Source organism: Eptatretus burgeri, chromosome 3 (genome assembly GCF_056783735.1).
Source record: "Eptatretus burgeri isolate ZD-2024b chromosome 3, Ebu_testis_v1, whole genome shotgun sequence".
In the NCBI taxonomy this organism is placed as follows: domain Eukaryota; kingdom Metazoa; phylum Chordata; class Myxini; order Myxiniformes; family Myxinidae; genus Eptatretus; species Eptatretus burgeri.
The window spans coordinates 4,194,797-4,216,301 of NC_140963.1; the positions used below are offsets into that span (position 1 = coordinate 4,194,797).

General features: G+C 43.2%; 1 protein-coding gene across 3 annotated transcripts in view; it reads left to right on the forward strand.

Annotated features, from left to right (window-relative positions):
• The first annotated feature begins 4,292 nt into the window (after positions 1 to 4,292).
• LOC147029310 (glucocorticoid-induced transcript 1 protein-like) overlaps positions 4,293 to 21,505 on the forward strand; it is a 92,191-nt gene continuing 74,978 nt past the window's right edge. Inside the window, exons 1-2 of one of the 3 annotated variants that reach the window (XM_085872268.1) lie at positions 4,293 to 4,866; positions 16,467 to 16,612. In XM_085872268.1, the coding sequence (XP_085728394.1) occupies positions 4,368 to 4,866; positions 16,467 to 16,612 (645 nt within the window). In that variant the 5' untranslated portion in view covers positions 4,293 to 4,367. The remainder of the gene's footprint in view (positions 4,867 to 16,466; positions 16,613 to 21,505) is intronic. The other 2 variants (XM_085872267.1, XM_085872265.1) reach the window with 2 other exon arrangements.

Genomic DNA, 21,505 nt, shown 5'->3' on the forward strand with positions numbered 1-21,505 from the left:
CCTCATGCACAGATTTATCCCCTCTCGTGTTCAGTTGTCTTACCCTTCCTCCCGCCCTTGGTTTACTGAAGCTTGTGGCGAGGCAGTTGTCCTGAAACAACTTGCCTTTGCCTCAAGGAAAGCAAACCCAACTGAGGGCAATCTCAGTTCTTTCCACAAAGCTCGGAACAAGTGTGTATCTACCCTTAGGAGAGCCATAAAACAACATCTTTCTCATCTCAAGTCTGAACTCTCAAACCTCTCTCCCTCCTCAAAATCCTGGTGGCATTTAATCAAATCTGTTTCTGGTGTATGTTCCCCCTCCATCCCCTCCCTTACCTCAAATGGCCGCACTGCTGATTCCACACGTGATAAAGCTGAATGTCTAAACTCGGTGTTTGCAGCTAAATCTTGTGTCCTAAACCCATCTCTATCTCTACCCACTTTACCCAGTCGCACCCAACTGTCCCTGGACTCTGTATCCTTTTCTCCTGACAAGGTGGAGAGCTTGCTTTCAAACCTCGAGTCAGATTCTGCAACCGGTCCAGACGGCATCAGCCCACGTGTCCTCAAAGCCTGCTCTTCTGCTCTTGCTCACCCTCTCTCTGTTCTATTCACCCTCTCATTTGCCCAAGGTCATCTGCCATCTGCTTGGAAATCTGCTAACATCACTGCCCTGCATAAAAAAGGTGCAAAAACAGATCCCTATAACTACAGACCAATCAGCCTTCTCCCAATCATCAGCAAGGTGATGGAATCCATCATCGCCTCAGATATGAAATCCTTCCTCTTCTCCAATGGCTTGATTTCCAATCATCAATTTGGTTTCAGACCAGGTCACTCTACCCTGGATATGCTGCTTCTGCTCTCCCATCAATGGATGGAGGTCCTCAATGCCAGACAGGAAATTCGAGCCGTATCCCTGGACATATCACGTGCTTTTGACACAGTCTGGCACTCTGCCCTACTCACCAAACTCTCTTCCCATGGTATTCAAGGCCATCTCCACTCATGGCTCGCAGACTTCCTCTCCTGTCGCAGTCAACGTGTGGCCCTAAATGGAGTTCTTTCATCCCCTCTTCCTGTGCAGGCTGGAGTTCCTCAAGGTAGCGTTCTGGGCCCTGTTCTTTTTCTGGTTTTCATCAATGATCTCTCGGACTCTCTGGAAAATCCTCTATTTCTCTTTGCCGACGACTCCACCCTCTGCCGTACCATCTGTCATCCCTCAGACCGGCAAGCAGCAGCTTCTTCACTCACTGCAGATCTGGATAAAATCACAAACTGGTCCAACACGTGGAACATGTCTTTCAATCCAGACAAATCTCACACTCTCACTATGTCTCTTCGAAAGGACCGTTTACAAACCCCCCCCCATCCACTTTCTCAACAATCCTCTGGAAGAAGTCTTTTCTTTCAAGCTTCTAGGTCTCACTATCTGCCATGACCTTTCCTGGGAAAGTCACATTTCCAACCTCGCCTCAAAAGCCAGTCGCCGACTGGGAATCCTCCGTCGTGCTAAGTCCTTCCTCGGCCCTCTTGAGCTCCTGGCAACTTACAAAGCTTTTGTCCGTAGCCTGGTGGAGTACTGCTCTCCCCTCTGGGCTGGTGCTCCTGCCTCCCACCTTTCTCGGCTTCACGCTGTTGAAACCAGGGCATTTAAGATCATCGGCATCTCCCGCAATGAAGCTGAGTCTTTGGGCCTCTCACTCAATCACCGCAGGTTGGTCGGTGGTCTTTCTGTCTTCTACCGACTCTTCTCCAGCCTTGCCCCCCCTGCTCTCTCTGCGATTTGTCCCCACCACATTTCCACAGGGCGCTCAAGGTCCGCCAACAACCCCCTTCTGGTAAAACTACCAAAATCACGAATCACTGCTCATCTTCACTCTTTCATTCCTCTTTTTTCCCGCCTTTGGAATAAACTTCCTCACTCTATTCTTTCCCATTCTTCCCTCCAGGCTTTCAAAACAGCTGTTCACCACCACCTCTTATCTTCCCCCATCCAAATCCTCGATCTTTTCTACCCCCGATAATCCACCCAAGCCCACTTCCTTCATTTCTCCTGCTTTCCTTCCTGAAAGTCCCTGAAATGTCCATCTTCTCTTCGCCATGTTCCCCATCCCATCCCCATCCCTCTCCCTTCCACAGTTCACCTAATGTGTCTGTTCCCCACTGTTTTGTCCCTTCCACTCCCGCCCCTCTTGTCTCATGCCTCCTTGCTGTGAGTTGTGTGTTAGCTCTCATACGAGCCTCGACCAAGGTATACAAAAAAAAAAAAAGAAAAAAAAAGATGGATCCAGACAGTCTTTTTACAGTGCGTGCACTGTATACAATTGCACCGAGTTTGAAATGTCCCCGGCGTCGTCTACCACGTCTCCGGTGGGTCGGGTGTCTCCCCCACGTGCCTCAAGACAGCCAATGACGGCCGTCCAATAGATGCAGTGCGTAACCTCGACAGAAATGGCGACAATTGACGGAAATACCCGAGTATTTCAATGGAAATTTGTGAAACTAATGTGTTATATATGTGAAAACCATTTAATTTATTGCTTGAGGGAAAAAAAAAAACGAAGAAACGCTCCTCTCATGTACGAACGAACGAACGAAAGATGTCATTTCCGTCCACCATGGCATTTCGCGCCGAACGCAGAAAGCTAAGTTCATCTTATGCCATCATTCTCTTTAATATTAGCCATAAACAAGTGTTTCGTCATGCATTAGTAGTAGAAATTTACTTACAATCATTCTTTTGCGGCCTCCTGCCACGCTGTATCGAACGATTTCATTCCTTCTGTTATATATAAAGGTGCTTATCACAATAATAACAAGATTTTTACATTTCAAATATTAAGTACGCTTTTTAATTGCTTTTCAACTGAAAAAGCCTAAATTGCATATCTTAACATTAGTGTACTCATTTGATTCACCACACGCGCTGTGTTGAAGGATTTCACTTGTTTCTGTTTCACGCCTCTTCTTTTTGCCTCGTTTGCAAGTCCCACTTTCGTGGTGCCGAATATATCCGTCGGCCATAGTCAAGAATAAAAAACTATAAATAAGAGCAAAACGAAGAACTGCAAGCGTCAGGAAGCTCGATAACTCACAGGAAAGTAAGAGGGTGCCAGTATGTTCAAACTCGGCGTGAACGTTACCTCACCCATCAGCCAGACGATAGCGGCGACACCTGTGATTGGCTGATTGTGATCACATGGTCCCCACGCTCGCTGTCGACGATCACTGTCTGGCAGCGTGCCAGCCGCCCTCGCTCACGGTGTGTCCAGCCTTCCTGCACATGTCCAGTCACATAATTAAGACTGAAAAAAAAAACTCGGAAATTTTCGTAGGCCAAATATTTTTTGTAGGCCAAGGCCCGGGCCTCACGGGCCTCGTGGTTAATCCGGCCGGTGGGGGGGGGGGGGTGCAGTTGTCAAATTTCTTGCAGAGTGCTCACCAAATGGCTTCAGCATTCAAGCAAAGCACTCCATTCAAATCCGTTCATAAAGAACGGCTGGCTTGGCAAGCACTCGCGAGCTGCTTGGTCACTGAACACAAGGCAACAAGCCGGGTCCACGAGGCTTGGCAAGCACTCGCGAGCTGCTTGGTCACTGAACACAAGGCAACAAGCCGGGTCCACGAGGCTTGGGAAGCACTCGCGAGCTGCTTGGTCACTGAACACAAGGCAACAAGCCGGGTCCACGAGGCTTGGGAAGCACTCGCGAGCTGCTTGGTCACTGAACACAAGGCAACAAGCCGGGTCCACGAGGCTTGGCAAGCGCTACCGAGCTGCTTGCTAACTGAACACACCCCAGGCCTACGAGGCTTGGCCAACACGAGCTACCTGCTAACTGAACACACCCCGGATCCACGAGGCTTGGTAAGCGCTGGCTAGCTACCTGCTAACTGAACACCCCGTGGTTCCACGAGGCTTGGTAAGCGCTGGCTAGCTGCTTGCTAACTGAACACACCCCGGTTCCACGAGGCTTGGTAAGCGTTACCGAGCTGCTTGCTAACTGAACACACCCCACGGGTCCACGAGTGTATTTTTTAATATCACGATCGGCATTTGTATTTGGAAAATGAATCACCAGAAAGAGAATTAAGGCGTGATCAGATGTCGGAAAGTGTTTTTCAATATATCCGACTACCAACAAACGTAAGAGCCGCGTGTGAAGGCACAAACCCACTGTTCCCTGAAACAGTATAGGTGGGCGTGGCTTTAGTCGTGTTATTGTGGGCGGTCCCGTTTGGAGCGTGAGGTCCAATGGGCGGGATGAAGGCGGAGCTTGAGGTCATTACCCAATGACCCTCCGTGTCTGTGCATTGTTATTGGGAAGTGGTCAGGGTTTGTGGTTCCTGTGTGCATTTGTTGGGTTGTTTTTTGTTTGTTTGTCATGGCGTTACATCACTTGTTATTAAAGTGGCGGAAAACGTGCATCAAATATCGAAGGAAACGCACGGGAGGGGTTGAAACCAAGAAGTTAAACACCAGTGCAAACGTGATATATCGCACCGCCAGTAATATTTTCTCGAATTTAGTTCCCTGTTGTTGTGAGGCCGTTCTCATGGCCTCCCAGATCTCTCAGCAGAGGGCGGGCTCCGGCACTTCACATCGAGCGCGGACCGCTCGCTCGCGACTGTCGCGCGTCACTGTTCCATTCCAGCTGAGGTGGCGCGACGAGCCCGATTGGCGGGACACGCTCCTCGCAACCTCGATCATCATCGTCGTCACCATTGCCACCGCCACCGCCACCGAGACGGCGGCGCCGATGAAGTGTGGCCGCATGAACTCGAGCACCGCTCGACGATACTCGCCAGATATAGTCCAGTATCACGCGCAGGCCCGGAAGGCTCCGCCTGCCACGCAAAGCTCTCTCTCACCGGCATGGAAAGGTAGTGATTAAATCCTCGTGTACTCTCGACTCGTGAGGTGTCTCCCGTCCTCCTCCCTCGATACTATCCTTTGTGTCTCCTCGTATTGTTATCCACCCCCGCCCACCTCCACCACCTCTTGTTCACCTCACCTCTGATTCCCACAACACCATTAATACCACCCCCCTCCCCTTCTTGCGCCATGTCGCGATGTGAGGTGGCTGGAGGCCTTGGCACTCGCCATGGGTGCAGTTGCTTGTGGTTTATTTAAATGTAATGTTTCATTGATTTATAAACGAGGTCTGGTTTTACGTATTCTGCTTTTGTCCCCATCTCATCATCATGTGTTCCATCGCGCTCTTGATTTATATTCCTCAGATTTACCTCATCTTTTTGTGGGGAGGGCCGGAGGGGGGAAATATATATATATTGATATATATATATATATATGTATATATATATATATATATATATATATATATATATATATTGATATAAATATTGTTCAATGTTTTGTTCTCTTCAAACATCAGTTCCTTCCAGCCATTGACAACATTCTCTTCAAATTTGACGACAGAATTGAAGTTCTTTCTCGTATTTCTTCCACAAATCAACATTTTTGTGCTGTGGTGCCACTTGGCTCTTCACTCACTGCCAGACATTGAAACATCTACACACACACACACACACACACACACACACACACACACACACACACACACACACACACACACACACACACACACACACGGATTGTTGTAAATGATGTTAACCTCATGACGTAGTTCCCTTACCTAAAGTAAGGACCTTAACCTGAAAGCAATTGAATGGTTTTTCCAACCGCATGGATCATCAGCTGGGCATGGTTCTTCCTCGAGGTTTCAATCCTTTCAGCCCAGTACCTCTCCAAACGGCGGATCCACAACCCCGGTCACGGATCCACATCGGCGGATGCACAAATTCAGTCGCATCCAGGCACTCGCTCAACCTGTCAATGTAACATCACTAATGAGACTTCACTCGCTCGATGATTTATTGTATTATCACATAGTTACAACTCCCATCACACATTCTATGATATGATGATACATTAAATCGATGCACTTCTTACCTTAAATATAACACGTCCACCAAACAGCACGACCATCCCACTCACCTCTGAATCAAACTGTTGTTCAAATATTCAACGTTTTTTGGGGTTTTTTTAACCAGCTTTCTTGTCTCCGAGCAACCACTGAAGAAGGTTTTAATGGTTTCCATATACATGTATATATTATAATGCATTTATGTAAATATCTCGTCAATAATATTTTGATTATTCATATTGTATTTCACTAATTCTATTTGGCGTTGTTTTATGATCTTAAAGAAAACTTGTTTTAATCTGCTAAATGTAGCTCCCTGTGTTAGCAAATGTCTGAATCGTTGTTTCAATCTATTGACAAGTTCAGTGCTGTATGTGGTTGCTCTGACAGTCCGAATTATTTCACCTGTAACCGTACCATAGAATAGCTTCCTGGGAATATTGCCGTCTAAGAAAGGCATTCGTACAATGTGGAATGTAAAAGCATCTCGTTTGTTAAATAATTTGGTGTGAAATCTATTATTATTGATATCGATTTGTAATTCCAAAAAAGAAACTGATGTGTGAGTTTGGTTTTCTTTTTTTAAAAATTCGAATTATTTTGGATCTATGTCATCATGAATCTGACCAAATACAAACCAATCATTAATTGCAAGTAAATCATCAATGAATCTGAATATGGATGGAAAGATGTTTCCACACCTACACACAGTTATTTCATTCCTGCACATGTTCTGGACCCAATGAGACTCGTACATGTGCAGGAATAAATTCGCAAAGAAAGGGGCCGGATCTGAACCCATGGGTATCCCCACTGTCTGTTGGAGAATCTTGTTGTCAAACGTAAAGAAACTGTTGTTAAGGAGAAATCGAATACTTTCTGCAAGTTTAGTTTTTTGAAAAACGACGTGAATGTTGATTTTTTCCTTCATAGACCAGTTTGCTCGTTTTTGATAGACTTTAATGTATACTTTATTACCTCCTGCAAATGCTTGATCTACCATTCTGTACAATGCAATTATGAGCTCGTCATTTGGAATGGAACCGAAACTTGGAAAAGAAGAAGCAGCATTTTGAGGAAGTGACCCCAGTGATTAATGATGATGGAAAAAAAACCTGCCAAACTTTAAAAGCCCAAGCCCAGATGGATTTCCAAATTTCTGGCTATCTTCTTGAGATATCCCCAGCCTGGCCCATCCCTATCTCCTTGAGATGCCAAGCATCCTGCTGCAACCAGGAAGCACGTGGTTGGCCTCCTCCACTGACGATGCTCCCTCGCTGAGAAAATCTGCTGAGCAGGATCAGCATCAGGAAAATGAGCCACATGACCATACGGCCGCAGCTGACGCTCACGGACCATACAGGTAACCAATGTCATCTGAGTCTCTCTCAGCAACCACTCGGTGGACACAAAGTCTGACCAGCGATAGTAGCTAAGGATTCTCTGAAGAGACCTGGTACCGAAGGAGTGAAGTCTCCATCTCAGATCCCTGGTCACATTTCAAGTGTCACGTCCATAGAGCAAGACTGGAAGCACCAAAGACTTAAAACTCGGACTTCCGTTGTCCTGCATAGGTACCGACAGCGCTACACCCCACGATCCAGTGAATCCATGACTCCCCAGGCCTGACCCAGTCATCTAATGACCTCTGGCTCACAGCTCGTAGAGGCATTAATATCAATGCCAAAGTAAGTGAATCTCTCCACGACCTCAACATCCTCACCACAAACAGGCACAGACAATATAGCAACATCCAGTATCTCATTGAAAGCCTGGATCTTAGTTTTGACTTAGGAAATCCATAATCCCTGTGGCCCCGACTCCTTATTCCATGCCTCAAGGGCCCCCATAACGATATGCAGCATCTCCACAAAGGTGACTGCATCATCTGCAAAGTCAAGGTCAGAGATCTTGACATTCCCAAACGATGCACCGCAACTTGATCTCTCCGATATCCTCCCCAGAATCCATACCAAACAAGCACTGAAAAGTGTGGGGGCTAATATACACCCCTGACAAACTCCAGTAACAACTGGAAATAAGTCAGAGATGAAAAGACCACACCTCACAGCACTTTCAGTATCGTTCAGAAATCAGATTGATCAGTTTTGGTGGCTCCCCACAAAGATAGAGAATCCTGCAGAGGGCATTCCGATTCACTGAATCAAACGCTTTGTGGAGATCAACATAGGCTGTGAGCAACCTCTGCCAAAACTGGCTGCGTTCAGTGAGGACCTGAAGAGCAAGGATATGGTCAATTGTTTGACTCTTTGGTGTTAAGCCCGACTGCTCTGGGCGCTGGTGTACAAGCAGATGGTGGCGAATCCTATAAAGAATTATCCAAGCAGAGACCTTGTCCAGGATTGAGAGCAGCATCACCCTTCGGTAGCTGTTGCAGTCCTGGCGATCACCCTTCCCTTTCTAGAGAAGGACAACAAGGCCCCTTTTCCAGTCAGTTGGGATGATGCCTGTCTTCCAGACAGAGCACAGAACTGCATACATTGACACGAGTACAGCATTTCTACCAGCCTTGAGAAGTTCAGTATAGATGCCACAGATCCCATGAGCTTTACCCACCACCCCAACCCCCGCCTTTTTCAACTGGTTCCCTGCAGCCTGTGTATCCACAAACAAAGGTGGTTCACACTTGATTGGAGGGTCAGCAACATGGATAGTTACACCCCTGATGTTCAATTCAACAGCTGGTGGTTCAGCCTGGTACAGCCGCCAAAAGTAACTCAAAGTAACCAGGGCCTTCACTTCCGACTTAGCCCACCACCTTCTACTCTAAATGCAGTACACCGAGGGACGGGCTTGGATGACCGCAATGTACAAATTCCCTTGTAAGCTGGACGAGAATCACTTGACCACAGGTTTTGCTCAAACACTTCAGATTCCTCATACATAGGCCTCCTTATCTGCCCTCAGCACATGTACAGTTTTATGCCTCAACTCACTGAGCAGCTCAGATCTGCCATGAAGCCTAGCCCTGCAACTCTGGTCAATGGTATCTAGTATCCCTTGCGAGACAAAGTTCTTCTTCCCCTGACCTTGCGTTCCAAGACATCCACTGGCAACATCGAGGATGGTGGTCTTGAAGGCACTCCACAACTCTTTAGGATTCCCCAAAACGCCAAGACTCCTCAAATCCCCACTCAGCCTGTTTGCAAACTCCTCAGCTACCCCCTCATCCCTGAGCTTGCCAACATCCAGCTTTGGCTGGGATGGTACCATTCTCCCGGCTTTAAGCTTCCACTTCAGAGTTGCAACAACAATGCTGTAGTCGATTTCGAGGAACTCTGAAACTGCAGCTCTGAATCATCCTCGAGCACCCATCAATAAGCACATTGTCAACCTCCTTTGCCACACCACTAGCGTTGGACTACCAAGTCCAATGATGAGGCTATTGGCACTGAAACCATGAACTATCCAAAGTCCACAACATCTTGCAAAGTCAAGGAACTTAGTTATGGTCTGGTTCACAATTGCAGACCCATGGGGACCAAGACATGTCTCATAACCATCCCTATCAGTTCCAGTCGATGCATTGAAATTCCCCAAGACGAGAAGCATATCTCACCTGGGGCACTGATCAATCACAGACTCGAGCGTGGCATAAATTTGTCCTTCGCGGTGAGATCACTCGTCTCAGTCGGAGCATAAACAGAGACCAGGGAAATGACACCCAATGAGTGAGGAATCCTCAGTCTCATAATGCGCTCGTTGACCGGTGTTACCTCAATTATCATAGGAGTCAGCTTATTGGACATGACTACAGCAACCCCTTGGGTATGGTTACCATCAGGGCAACCAGACCGGTAGTCAGTGTAACCACCCGCAATAATCTCATCACGATCTGATCTCTGAACCTCAGAGAGGGCTGCAATTCCGATGTCCAAACGCTGGAGCTCAGGTGATGGCAGAGACAGGTGATCATCCTTCTCTTAGGGATGGGACATTCCAGGCAGCCACCCGAAGGGACCGCCTCAGGTTAACCCGAGGAGACGGCCGTTTGGTGGACGACACCTCAGCACCACCTCGACACACACCACCACACTCCAACCCAGGAAGGTTACCCCTTGCTTTTCCTCATATCATCGAGTGGGGTTACCGAAGGCTTTTCCCCAATCCCATAATCCAGTGAGTTGCCTTGCGAAGGGCAACTGCACAGGTGCTACTCCCACAGAGTTTGGTTTTCAGTTTTCTTTGCATTTTTTTGTATGTTTTGCGGAATGAAGTATTTTTACGGTGGCCTGAGTGCAAATCCTGCCACCATCCTCCAAGAGTGAGGTACCCAACTGCAGGAGGACGTCCACAGACAGTTGGGCACCAGATATGGATGACTGTTGGCCCATAAGGAGCTCCTCCTCCCTTTGACAGGTTTCTATTTAATCCTTCTGGGTGTCCATATCCATACACTCTCTTCACCAGGAAGCCTGGTGGGGGAGATGGTTTAGTCACCGCCAACCCGACTACGAAGCAGGTTAGTACAAGTTTACATGGCACCTGTAGAAAGTCAGATCTGATCTGGCCTGACCTGACAATAAAAAAACCCAGTGCATCCTGAGAATGTACCTGCCGAAGTTAGAGGGAGTGAGAGGCCTGATGGAACTCAACCAGGCGCACAGAGCGATGAGTGTTGGACGAGCTGAGTATGTGAAATGCATATATGAACACAACAAACCTGAAAATGTATCCCTTACTCACCTTGAAAGAATTTCCAAAAACAACTGCGACTACAAGATGCCACTCAGAAAAATGAAACTCCAACAAATACAGCCCCAACAATTGCAAAAAATAAGTAAAAATACAAAAAAAATTATTAAGAGATATACACCAACAATTGGGAGAATGACAAACAAGCAGGAAAATATAAAAATAATTAGACAGAGTGGGGATAGACAAAGAAGGCTCATTGGAATGGGTCAGAAGAGGTCAGCTCAACTGGGACTGAGAACCTATCATAAGTAGAAAGCATCTGAAAATGCAAAGCCTGTCCGCATCAGCTTTGATCTCTAACGCTAACAACTAAACTTTGTGAAAACAACAGTTGAAAAAAAATTGTACATTTTATTAATTTGTGTTCTCCACAATCGCATAATAAAGATTTGTTGAAGATAAATGAATCTCATTTGGTAAAAATGTTATGGCTTCGACATGCACACTGAATCTCAATGGAAAACAAAGATTTTGATTAAAACATTTATGGCTGGTCTACCACCTCACTGAGATCATCCTTACAATCCCTTATTCCCCATTGGGAGTAGACTGAGATGTGCCAAGTTTCAAATTTTTCCGATCAGGGGTTTCAGAGATATGTTCCAATTTTTTGTGTTTAATCCAAAATGGCTGCCATATCATGTGACCTATGACTTCACAATCACAATTAAAATAGTCTCCATGGGGAGGTCACTCCTACCCTGAAAATTGTCAATTGGCCAAGTGGTTGCTGAAAAAATACATGTTAAAAAATAATGGAGCAAAAAATGACCAAACTAGAAGGGCACTCGGTAGAGCGCATACCTCTGCCAGGCTGATTATTAACCTCCGTCATCGAAGATCAGAGGTTCCTGTTTTCACCCCTTTCTGTTTGTTTGTTTGTTTGTTTGTTTGTTTGTTTGTTTGTGAACAGTATTACGGAAAAACTCCTCGACGGATTTCGACGAAACTTGGTGGGGGGATTAGGTATGGTCCAAGGATCATGCCATTAGATTTTGGACTTGGTCCAAAATCCAATATGGCCCCTATGGCGGCCATTTTGAAAATAGATTTGAATTTTTTTTTTTGCATTTCTACATGTTATAAGTGATTTCCAACAAAAAACATGCCAAAATTATAATTGCGGCTGATTTTGGAACTTCAGGTGGATATACCCACATAAAATCAATTTGTCTCAAGGAATCTAGTTATGACGAATGAATTGAGTATGTAAAAGTAAAAGGGAAAGTTGCAAACTATAACTGTGAGCACTGTTGACGTCAAATTGAATGAATAGGATATCAGGTTCACTTGAGTGACCTAGCAGTATTGGCGGCGTAGGTTTTGCACTCTACCGAGTGCTCCCCCTCTAGTTTTGTTTTGTATCCCACTGATGGGCAAAATTTGGATTCGGACCTGAACTAAAACTTAATCGGCTTGTTCTGGTCACCAAACAACTTATCCACCAAGTTTCATCTGAATCCGCCCATAACTTTTTGAGATATCGTGTGATGTCGTTTTAGCCCCATCACTCAATGGGGAAGAATCGCAAATAAATTCATGGATCCGCAGTCAGATCCGGATCTTCACCAAAATCAAATCAATTCTTCTTTGTTTCATACCTAACTCATCAACCAAGTTTCATCCGAATCAGCCCATAACTTTTTGAGATATCGTGCGATGTCATTTTAGCCCCATCACTCAATGGGGAAGAATCACAAATAAATTAATTGATCTGGAGCCAGATCCGGATCTTCATCAAAACCAAATCAATTCTTCCTTGTTTCATAACCAACTCATCCACCAAGTTTCGTCAAAATCCGTCCACAACTTTTTGAGATATCCTGCTGTGTTGTTTTTGGCCCTCTCAATGGTGAAAAATCATGAAAAAACAGACAGAAAGATAGACAAATAGGGTGAAAACATAACCTCCATCTACCTTCAGTGGCAGAGGTAAAAAGGGTCGAATAATAATAATGATGATAAAGACAAGTCTGGAGACGGCGATGGTTCACGAGCGGTATTTGACGATGTAGATTGTTTCAGAAGTCAAGGATGAGACAATGTGATAATTTTGGACCAAGTTATAAAAATGATCAACATGATGTGGTACGAGTGACAGGTTATTAGCTTCAAAATGTCGAAAACCCGGTTTCGTTCAACAACTTTCAAAAATTTACCTTTTCATAACCTTTAAAGGTCACAAAACAATGTTGTGGACATTAAAATAAGGAAACAGGATATGTGCTATAGCTTATTGGAGTTAGTTCGTCGAAGAAGGTCGAAAACCCGGTTTGATTCCCACAACTTTGAAAATTTGACCTTTGTGAACTTTAAAGGTCAAAGGTCAAGGATTATGACCTTTGGTGCAAAACTTCCTCTGGAACATTCCAGGAACAATATAACGTCATATAGGCTACTAGCAGGGATAACCATGCTCCGCACAGGAATCCCGTGGATGACGGCGGTTTGAAGGAGTATATGTCACAGTTAATTGTAAAATTGTGGAGGCTGCCACCATTATTATTTTTTTTCATCACCACTATAATATTATATTTTCCCCGCCATGTTTTATATGCAGAAGACTCGAGTTCAAAAATGTTAAGATTTATTGCCGCATCAGATAAAAATCCATAATGCCTCAACAATGTGAGGCTGGTTTCTCATTTGCGACTTAATTAATTCTCATTCTCTAGCAAATTCCGTTGGTCCCATGTCAATCGGCTGAACTTGAAAAATTAACGTTACACAATCAGGTGATGACGTCATAATTCGAAAACCGGGAAGTCGGAAGTCATTGTCTTCAATTGACTGTAGCATTATTTTTTTCATTCTATTGCAAATGGCGTTGGCCCCATGTCAACCGGCTGAACTTGAAAAATTAACGTTACGAAATCAGGTGATGACGTTATAATTCGGAAACCGCAAGTCGGAAGTGCAATTCTTTTACATCGGGACACTCCTGGGTACATGTTCTGTCAGCATGAGAATAGGTCACAGACAAACACACAGACAGACACACTTTCAACTATATATATATATATATATATATATATATATATATATATATATATATATATATATATATATATATATATATATATATATATATATATATATATATATACATGGCATTTCGCACTCCTCGGATTATCCATACTTTGATGAAATCAGCGTAAAAACAAACTTGAAGGGGGCGCCACGGGCAAGGTGTTCCAGATAGAGCAAAATGGTTTCAAGACTTTAGGTGGGGAATGACCTCAAGATTATGCATAAAAATATTGTCATTCTAGCTCTCAAAGTTTGGGCGGTCGTATAATTTTTATGTTAAAATTCGCAGTTTTCTAAGTTCGTGACCTTGTGACCTTGACCTTGGGACGAAAATGAAAAATCCAGCTCCGTGGGGCTATGCAAGTGCCATTGGGCTAACCAAATACCGAAACGCATATCAGATTCGACAAACCCCCTAGGAGAAGATGCAAATTGAAATCGGCTACCCCCTAAAAACACATGTTTTTTCGGCGTGGCTCCGCCCATAATAGGCGCACCATGCCCATTCTCAGGAAAACACAACTAGATCATAATATAAACCTCCCACCAAAATTTTATCAGGATCTGATCAAAACCCACAGAGCTATGCTCGGGACAGACAGACAGACAGACAGACAGACAGACAGACAGACAGACAGACAGACACACACCAATAACGAATATAGTGGTCACTTATTTTTTCGTGCACCAAGAATTATTTTAACGAAATTATTAATTTTTCTTCTCCATATTCTCATGGTAAAGCTTTGTTGCAAATTTGATGACAAAAGTTATGGCTCGGACAGACACAGAGACAGACACGGAAGTGATTGCAAAACCCCGTTTTCCGCTGCGTGGGGGACGGGCTAACAAATGCCCAAGATCAAGGACACTGCACGATGGCGAGACTGAGACAGACAGATGGACAATTGTAGGGCCTGCAAGACACAGAAACAGAAAGTATTGGTTACCTGTCTTCAGGATGCAAAAACTGTTATCAGACCAACTTTACACACAGAGGCACAATATAGTATGCAAAGTGATTCATTGGCGTATCTGGAAAAAATTCACCATCCCATTTCCAGAAAACTAATGGAAGCACGAACCAAGGGCAATCATTGAAAATGAGTCCGTCATGCTCACGTACTACCTGATGATCCCATCGAGCATGAACATATAAACCAAAGCCTTGTGACCACACCTCGTTCTCGGGTGCAAAAAGGAAACGACAGCATTGTTGATTGAGACATCAGTACCCAGCGATTTTGGCTTAAATAATGCAGAAATCAAGAAAATGACCAAATACCAGGACCTCAAAAATGAGACCAAGAGATCTTGGAAGATGAAGAGTGTCGAAATTGCACCAACAGTTTTAATTGGAGCAACAGGAATAATAAAGAAGAACCTCACTGAGATTTCGAAAACCATCCCCGGGAATATTACCACAAACAAACTATACTAGAATTGGAGGCTGTCTGGGGCTCAGTGACGATCCTGAAAAGAGTCCTCGGAACAAAACTCTGAGAACAACACAACTTACGCCATGAATCACGATCCTTCACCGAAACGATAGTGGATACTTCGAGTCCTGGGAGGACACTGTTCCACCTTCTGAAACCCAAATTATGGAAATGATGAAAGACACACACCTTTTGTGTCATGTTTTAAAAAGTAAATTGGTCAGAGAGTCGGTGTTTTTATTTTGAAAGTTTTGTTCATAGTGACATGCAAGCACAGACCTAATAGTGTGGTGTGGTAGAGGTGAGGGTGAGTAAAGGAACCCTTTGGTGAGCCATCTGCATGACTGCAGGAAGCTTTGTGTCCCACATACAGACATCGTAAACATGCAGCAGCATCACAGATATAATGTCAGCAACCCATTCGGCCTCATCTACATTTTACTTGTGAAATGCATAAAGTTCATAAAATTCAGACGCCAATCAAATTTGCTGCTCGTGAACCCCACCCATGTCTTATTTTTCAAGACTGTGTGAGTTAAGGTGTTCCATGAACTCTAGTTCTTTCCAAGGCAACACTTCACTTTACCCTATAATTACACATTTACATTTACATTTCATTGGTGTGTTAATGCAAAAATAACAAGTATTTAGGACAGTTATGGAGCCAAGTCAAACGTCTTTCATGTCCTCATCACTTTGATGGTTTATCCATGTTGATTGGGTGGGGGTGGGGGGAAGTCTTGTTTCTATACTATAAAGGGGGTGTGAAGCATTTCCCATCCTATCTCCTTTCTCATCAAATATGAATTTGTTTGGAACTTGCATGGTGCTTACTCTATTGAATATCACCTGTGCTAATGATTGTTGTTTTTGATATTTCTTATTTTAATATACAGCCCTGCTACAATATAGCATGAATTAATGTGGCAATTACTCATTCCAATCAACTGTTCAACATGGGTAATGTTTGAGGGTGTTGCAACACTTGTTTGCATGCAGGCAGGTATCAGCAGGTACTGATTTGCATCAATTTTTAATCCTTTTTGTACAACTCAAGCACTTCTGCACGAGACATTTCACCAAACTGTACAGCTAATATCGAGTTCTAATAGATCTTAGCTCACTCATTCACCACAAGCTTGCACAGTACCGTGTGCAACACATTGTATGTTATTGCAAGCATTTGGAAATAGCGACATTATTTTTTAGAACTTCGTTCCAAGTTCATCAGATATGCTATTTAATGAATGCTTCCTTGATAATTATTGTGGTTGGGTTGTCGGGCCAGTTATTACATTTGAGGCGATATAACTAATAGTATGTTTTGTTATGTTCAACCCTCTGTTAGCTGAAAAATTAAAAACGCAGATTGTGGCCGCAAACATCTGGCGATCCTGCTCGCTGGACATCCTCACAGCACCCTACCTTTCTGGTCAGTGGCCACGAGACCTTGCTGCTCACAGCTCTTTGTGCATGGCGGACAAGGGCACACAGGTAAAAAGTTAGTCGTGGGATGCTGTATTAGTAACCACTGCCCAGCATGAGAAATTCTGAACTATTTCTACTGTGGAAGGTTTTGTTGAAATGATTTTCTTTGCCAGTATTAACTGACTTGTTGGCAAGCCTGGATTGATTTTTCATTCTCAGCAGGTCTACTCTATTTTATCTGCATGCTTGTATTGTTCTGAGTTTGTCCCCTCAACTGCATTCGGTCACCTTTTGTATCATGTGTGAATATGTTCCCTTAATCGGTCTCCTCAATATGACTGTAACAGTCAACCACGACAACCCAAATTCACCCAGAGACCAGATATATTTAATGGTCATGGGGAACGGAATGGACAAAGAGGCAATCAACAATCGATGAATAAACCCCTTAACTCACTCACGATACAAATAGCGAACGGAGTTCCTTAAATACCTAACGTTGGGGCCCGACAAACACACCACGGCAAATGGACAGAGGGAATGGCAAGACTGAAGGAATACCCCACAGGATACAGCAGTCCTAGCCACTGCATCTGGCACTGGGTCTTGTGTGCTGCCTGGGCTGAGGAGAGGAAAGGGTGTGGCTTTGGCTCCGGTGAGGCATGGCTTTGCCCGGAATTGGAACGGCAGAACACATGGCTTTCCTCTCGTCAATTCAGGATAACTCCTCTGATTTCCACTGTTGCTCCGCCCTTTTATCCCCTGAGGGCTCATGCATCACTTGTGATGTGCCACGCCCCTACCCTCTCACTCACCATTGGTCCGTGGACGGGGAAAACCCATCCGTGACCATTGAACCATCGATGCTGATGGCTCGGTCGGCGTTACCAGCAACTTTCATAATTTTTCTGCCGAGCTTGTGCCTACAGGCCTCGCAAAATGGAAAATGACCGATTACAGCAGGAATGACATTAAAAATGGGGTCAAAAATTTTACCTTTAGTATTTTTTTTCTTCAACCTTTCCTTTACCTAATCTTTAAAAACCAATAAAAAAAAAATTATTCTTTATATCCATTCACTTCTAACCTTACACCTCCCATGGCCACGTGTTTCTCTACACCCTCTTCTTCCTGTTACTTTTGTCGACCTACCATCCTCCTGCATTTGCTGATCCAAATTCACGATACACCTTCACAATTTTTCTTCAACCTTTCCTTTACCTAATCTTGCCCAATAGTCATGAAAAAAGTGTCTTAAAATGTTTCAACCTCCTCTTTCGCACTTGTGGTTCTCGGTATTGTATCATAATTCACAACTCTTATTCTTATTATTCTTCTTCCTCTTCTTCTTCTTCTTGATCTTGTTCTTCCTATTTTAAATTCGACCTTTCCTTCATCCCATGTCTAAAACGTCGCACTGTTACAACGTTTCTTTTCTCCATTCTCTTCATTCTCCTTTATTGCATCCCTCACGTAATGTCTTTAATCACATCTCTGACTTAAATTTAAATCCCAGTTTGTAATGTATGTTTGTGTTCCATGTTCCATCAATCGTCCTTTTTTTCCAATTTCAGTGCCAATGCACCCCCCCTACTTGGATCTACCTCTTCCTAACCCCTCACCTGTTATCCCCTCTCCTTTACCCCTCCAGTTGTGCCCCTCATCCTACCTCTGCTATTAGCACCTCTTCACTGTCTTCTGCTTCAGTATCAGCTCCTCCTCTGTTGTCTCAGTGTGTTGTGTTGTAACATCTGTTGGCTCCATTCGAACCTAACAGATCTCTCTCTCTCTCTCTCTCTGGTTCACGAAAAAAATAAGTGACAACTATATTTAGGGCTTCAAGCAAGTGCTGAAGCCCTATTGAATTCGTTAGTATTATTATTATTAACGGCGTTTTTATGTTCTACTGACCGATTTTGTGGCGGATCTGGAGGGAAAACTGTCGGATGAAATTCAACGAAACTTAACAGGATTATTACTCACCACCTGAAGTTTATACTATGAAACATTTGATGACGTAGGTCACGTGGTATGGCGGCCATATTGGATTTTATCCAAAACCTAAAAACATCTTCTTCTCCAGAAGGGATAATCAGACAGCCTCAATCTTTTGCACACATTTGCTAAGTAACTTGGGAATGTAAAGTTGTTAATTTGGTTGAAATCGTTATTTAATTTATATGATTTTAAATGATGCCGATTCGCCTCATTAAATATGCAAAATATGCAAATGAGTTGAAAAAATTTAATGACAGATTTAGATAGTACATAAACAGGGGACTCCCAATATATTTATACGATGTCTGTATTTGACCCCAGTGAGCCCCCAGCGCCCCCCAAAGTTGAAAATGACCCATTTTTGAAATGTCATAAAATGAAAACAATGCTTGGATGAAATTCAATGAAACTTATCAGTTTAATTACTCTCCACCTGAAGTTTATACTTTAAAAATTTTGATGACGTAGGTCACGTGGTCTGGCGGCCATATTTGATTTTATCCAAAACCTAAAAACATCTTCTTCTCCAGAAGGGATAATCTGACAGCCTCAATCTTTTGCACACATTTGCTAACTTCGATGTTAATGTGAATTTGTTAATTTCATCGAAATCGTTACATAATTAATATGATTTAAAATGATGCCGATTCGCCTCATTAAATATGCAAAATATGCAAATGAGAGTTGAAAAAATTTAATGACAAATTTAGATAGCACATAAACAGGGGACTCCCAATATATTTATACTATGTCTGTATTTGACCCCAGTGCCCCCCAAAGTTGAAAATGACCCATTTTTGAAATGTCATAAAATAAAAACAACGTTTGGATGAAATTCAATGAAACTAATCCATTTAATAACTCTCCAGCTGAAGTTTATACTTTTAAAATTTTGATGACGTAGGTCACGTGGTATGGCGGCCATATTGGATTTTCTCCAAAACCTAAAAACATCTTCTTCTCCAGAAGGGATAATCTGACAGCCTCAATCTTTTGCACACATTTGCTAAGTTCCATGGTAATGTTAATTTGTTAATTTGGTCGAAATCGTTATTTAATTTATATGATTTTAAATGATGCCGATTCGCCTCATTAAATATGCAAAATATGCAAATGAGAGTTGAAAAAATTTAATGACAGATTTAGATAGCACATAAACAGCGGACTCCCAATATATTTATACTATGTCTGTATTTGACCCCAGTGAGCCCCCAGCGCCCCCCAAAGTTGAAAATGACCCATTTTTGAAATGTCATAAAATAAAAACAACGCTTGGATGAAATTCAATGAAACTTATCTATTGAATAACTCTCCACCTGAACTTTATACTTTGAAAATTTTGATGACGTAGGTCACGTGGTATGGCGGCCATATTGGATTTTCTCCAAAACCTAAAAACATCTTCTTCTCCAGAAGGGGTAATACGACAGCCTCAAGTTTTTGCACACATTTGCAAGGTTCCATTGCAATGTTAAGTTGTTAATTTCGTCGAAATCGTTACATAATTTATATGATTAAAATGATGCCGATTCGCCTCATTAAATATGCCAAATAAGCAAATGAGAGTTGAAAAAATTTAATGACAGATTCTGATAGGCCTTGAAGAGGGGACTCCAAATATGTTTACACTATGTCTGCATTTTACCCCAGTGAGGCCCCAGAGCCCCCCAAAGTTTAAAATCACCCATTTTTGACATGTCGTAAAATGAAAACCAAAGAAGATAGACAAAAAGTGACCACAAATTCTGGAAGATATTTTCACGTTCTACAAGTTCGCCATTTACATTAATATGCAAATGTGGAGTTATTGGACTTTTTTGGGGACTTGAAAATTTGTCCAGCCTCGATTTGTCCAACGTGAAGTTTCTTTCTCTATCATGTATTGCTATGGGCTTTTCAATCCTTCATTGAGATAACATGAGGGACCCCGTAGCTGGGCCACATTGCAGACTTGAACTAACTTTCTAACTCGGAAAACCCACATCATGTGACAGGGTGATGGTGTTGAAATTTGTTAAAATGGAGGCACGCCTTGAAGCCCGGGATTACTGGTTTACCAGTTTTAATCGTTATTGTTATCTGTCTGTCTGTCTGTCTGTTGGGTAGTCGATCCAGTCGAAAAAAATAATTAAAAAAATTTTTTTTTGAAATTTGATCTACCCTTATGATCAGTATGTCCATCGATATGTTGGCGATCCAGTCAAAAAAAAAAAATTTTTTTTTTTTACATTTTTTGAAATTTGTTCTACCCTTAACAGTTTTTCCGTCAATATGTTGGGTAGTCGATCGAGTCAAAAAAAAAAATTCCAAAAATGTTTTTTTGGAGATTTGTTCCACCCTTATTATCAGTATTTAAAATGGCGATTTCAGTTAATACAATGACGATTTCGATGAAACTTGGTTGATAGGTTAATACCATGACCTAGTTGTGTGCAAATAAGAACCGTTGCTATGGACACCACCGTTGCCTAGCAACGGGACTTTGAAATTTTTGAGAAATCATAAAAAATTAATTTTTTCAAAAATCGGGCCACGAGGGACTGTGGGCAGTACATTCAGCTATATTGTCAAAAATTTCCAGCCGGATCCTATGAAAATTGTCGGAGAAGATAGACTTTGAATGAACCCTGGTCGACAACAATAAAAAAACGAAGTTCGTTATATCTCAGAGACTATGAGTCAGATATACATGAAACTGGTATGGTAGGTTCATGGTATGTCCTAGTTATGTGTGAGAAAGAACCATTGCAATGGACCCCTCCGTAGCCTAGCAACGGCCGAAAAACCTCTAAATGTGGGGGTATTTTAACAAAAAAACAATCTGCAGCATTAACCCTTGAAGCAAGAATCATGAATTTTCTTGTGCTTAATCCTCAGGTCATTCCCCATCGAACGGGCCCATCGCGTCAGGTTCTATTGGGTAGTCGACTTCCCATGTCCGCCTACCGGCTTGTCTGTCTG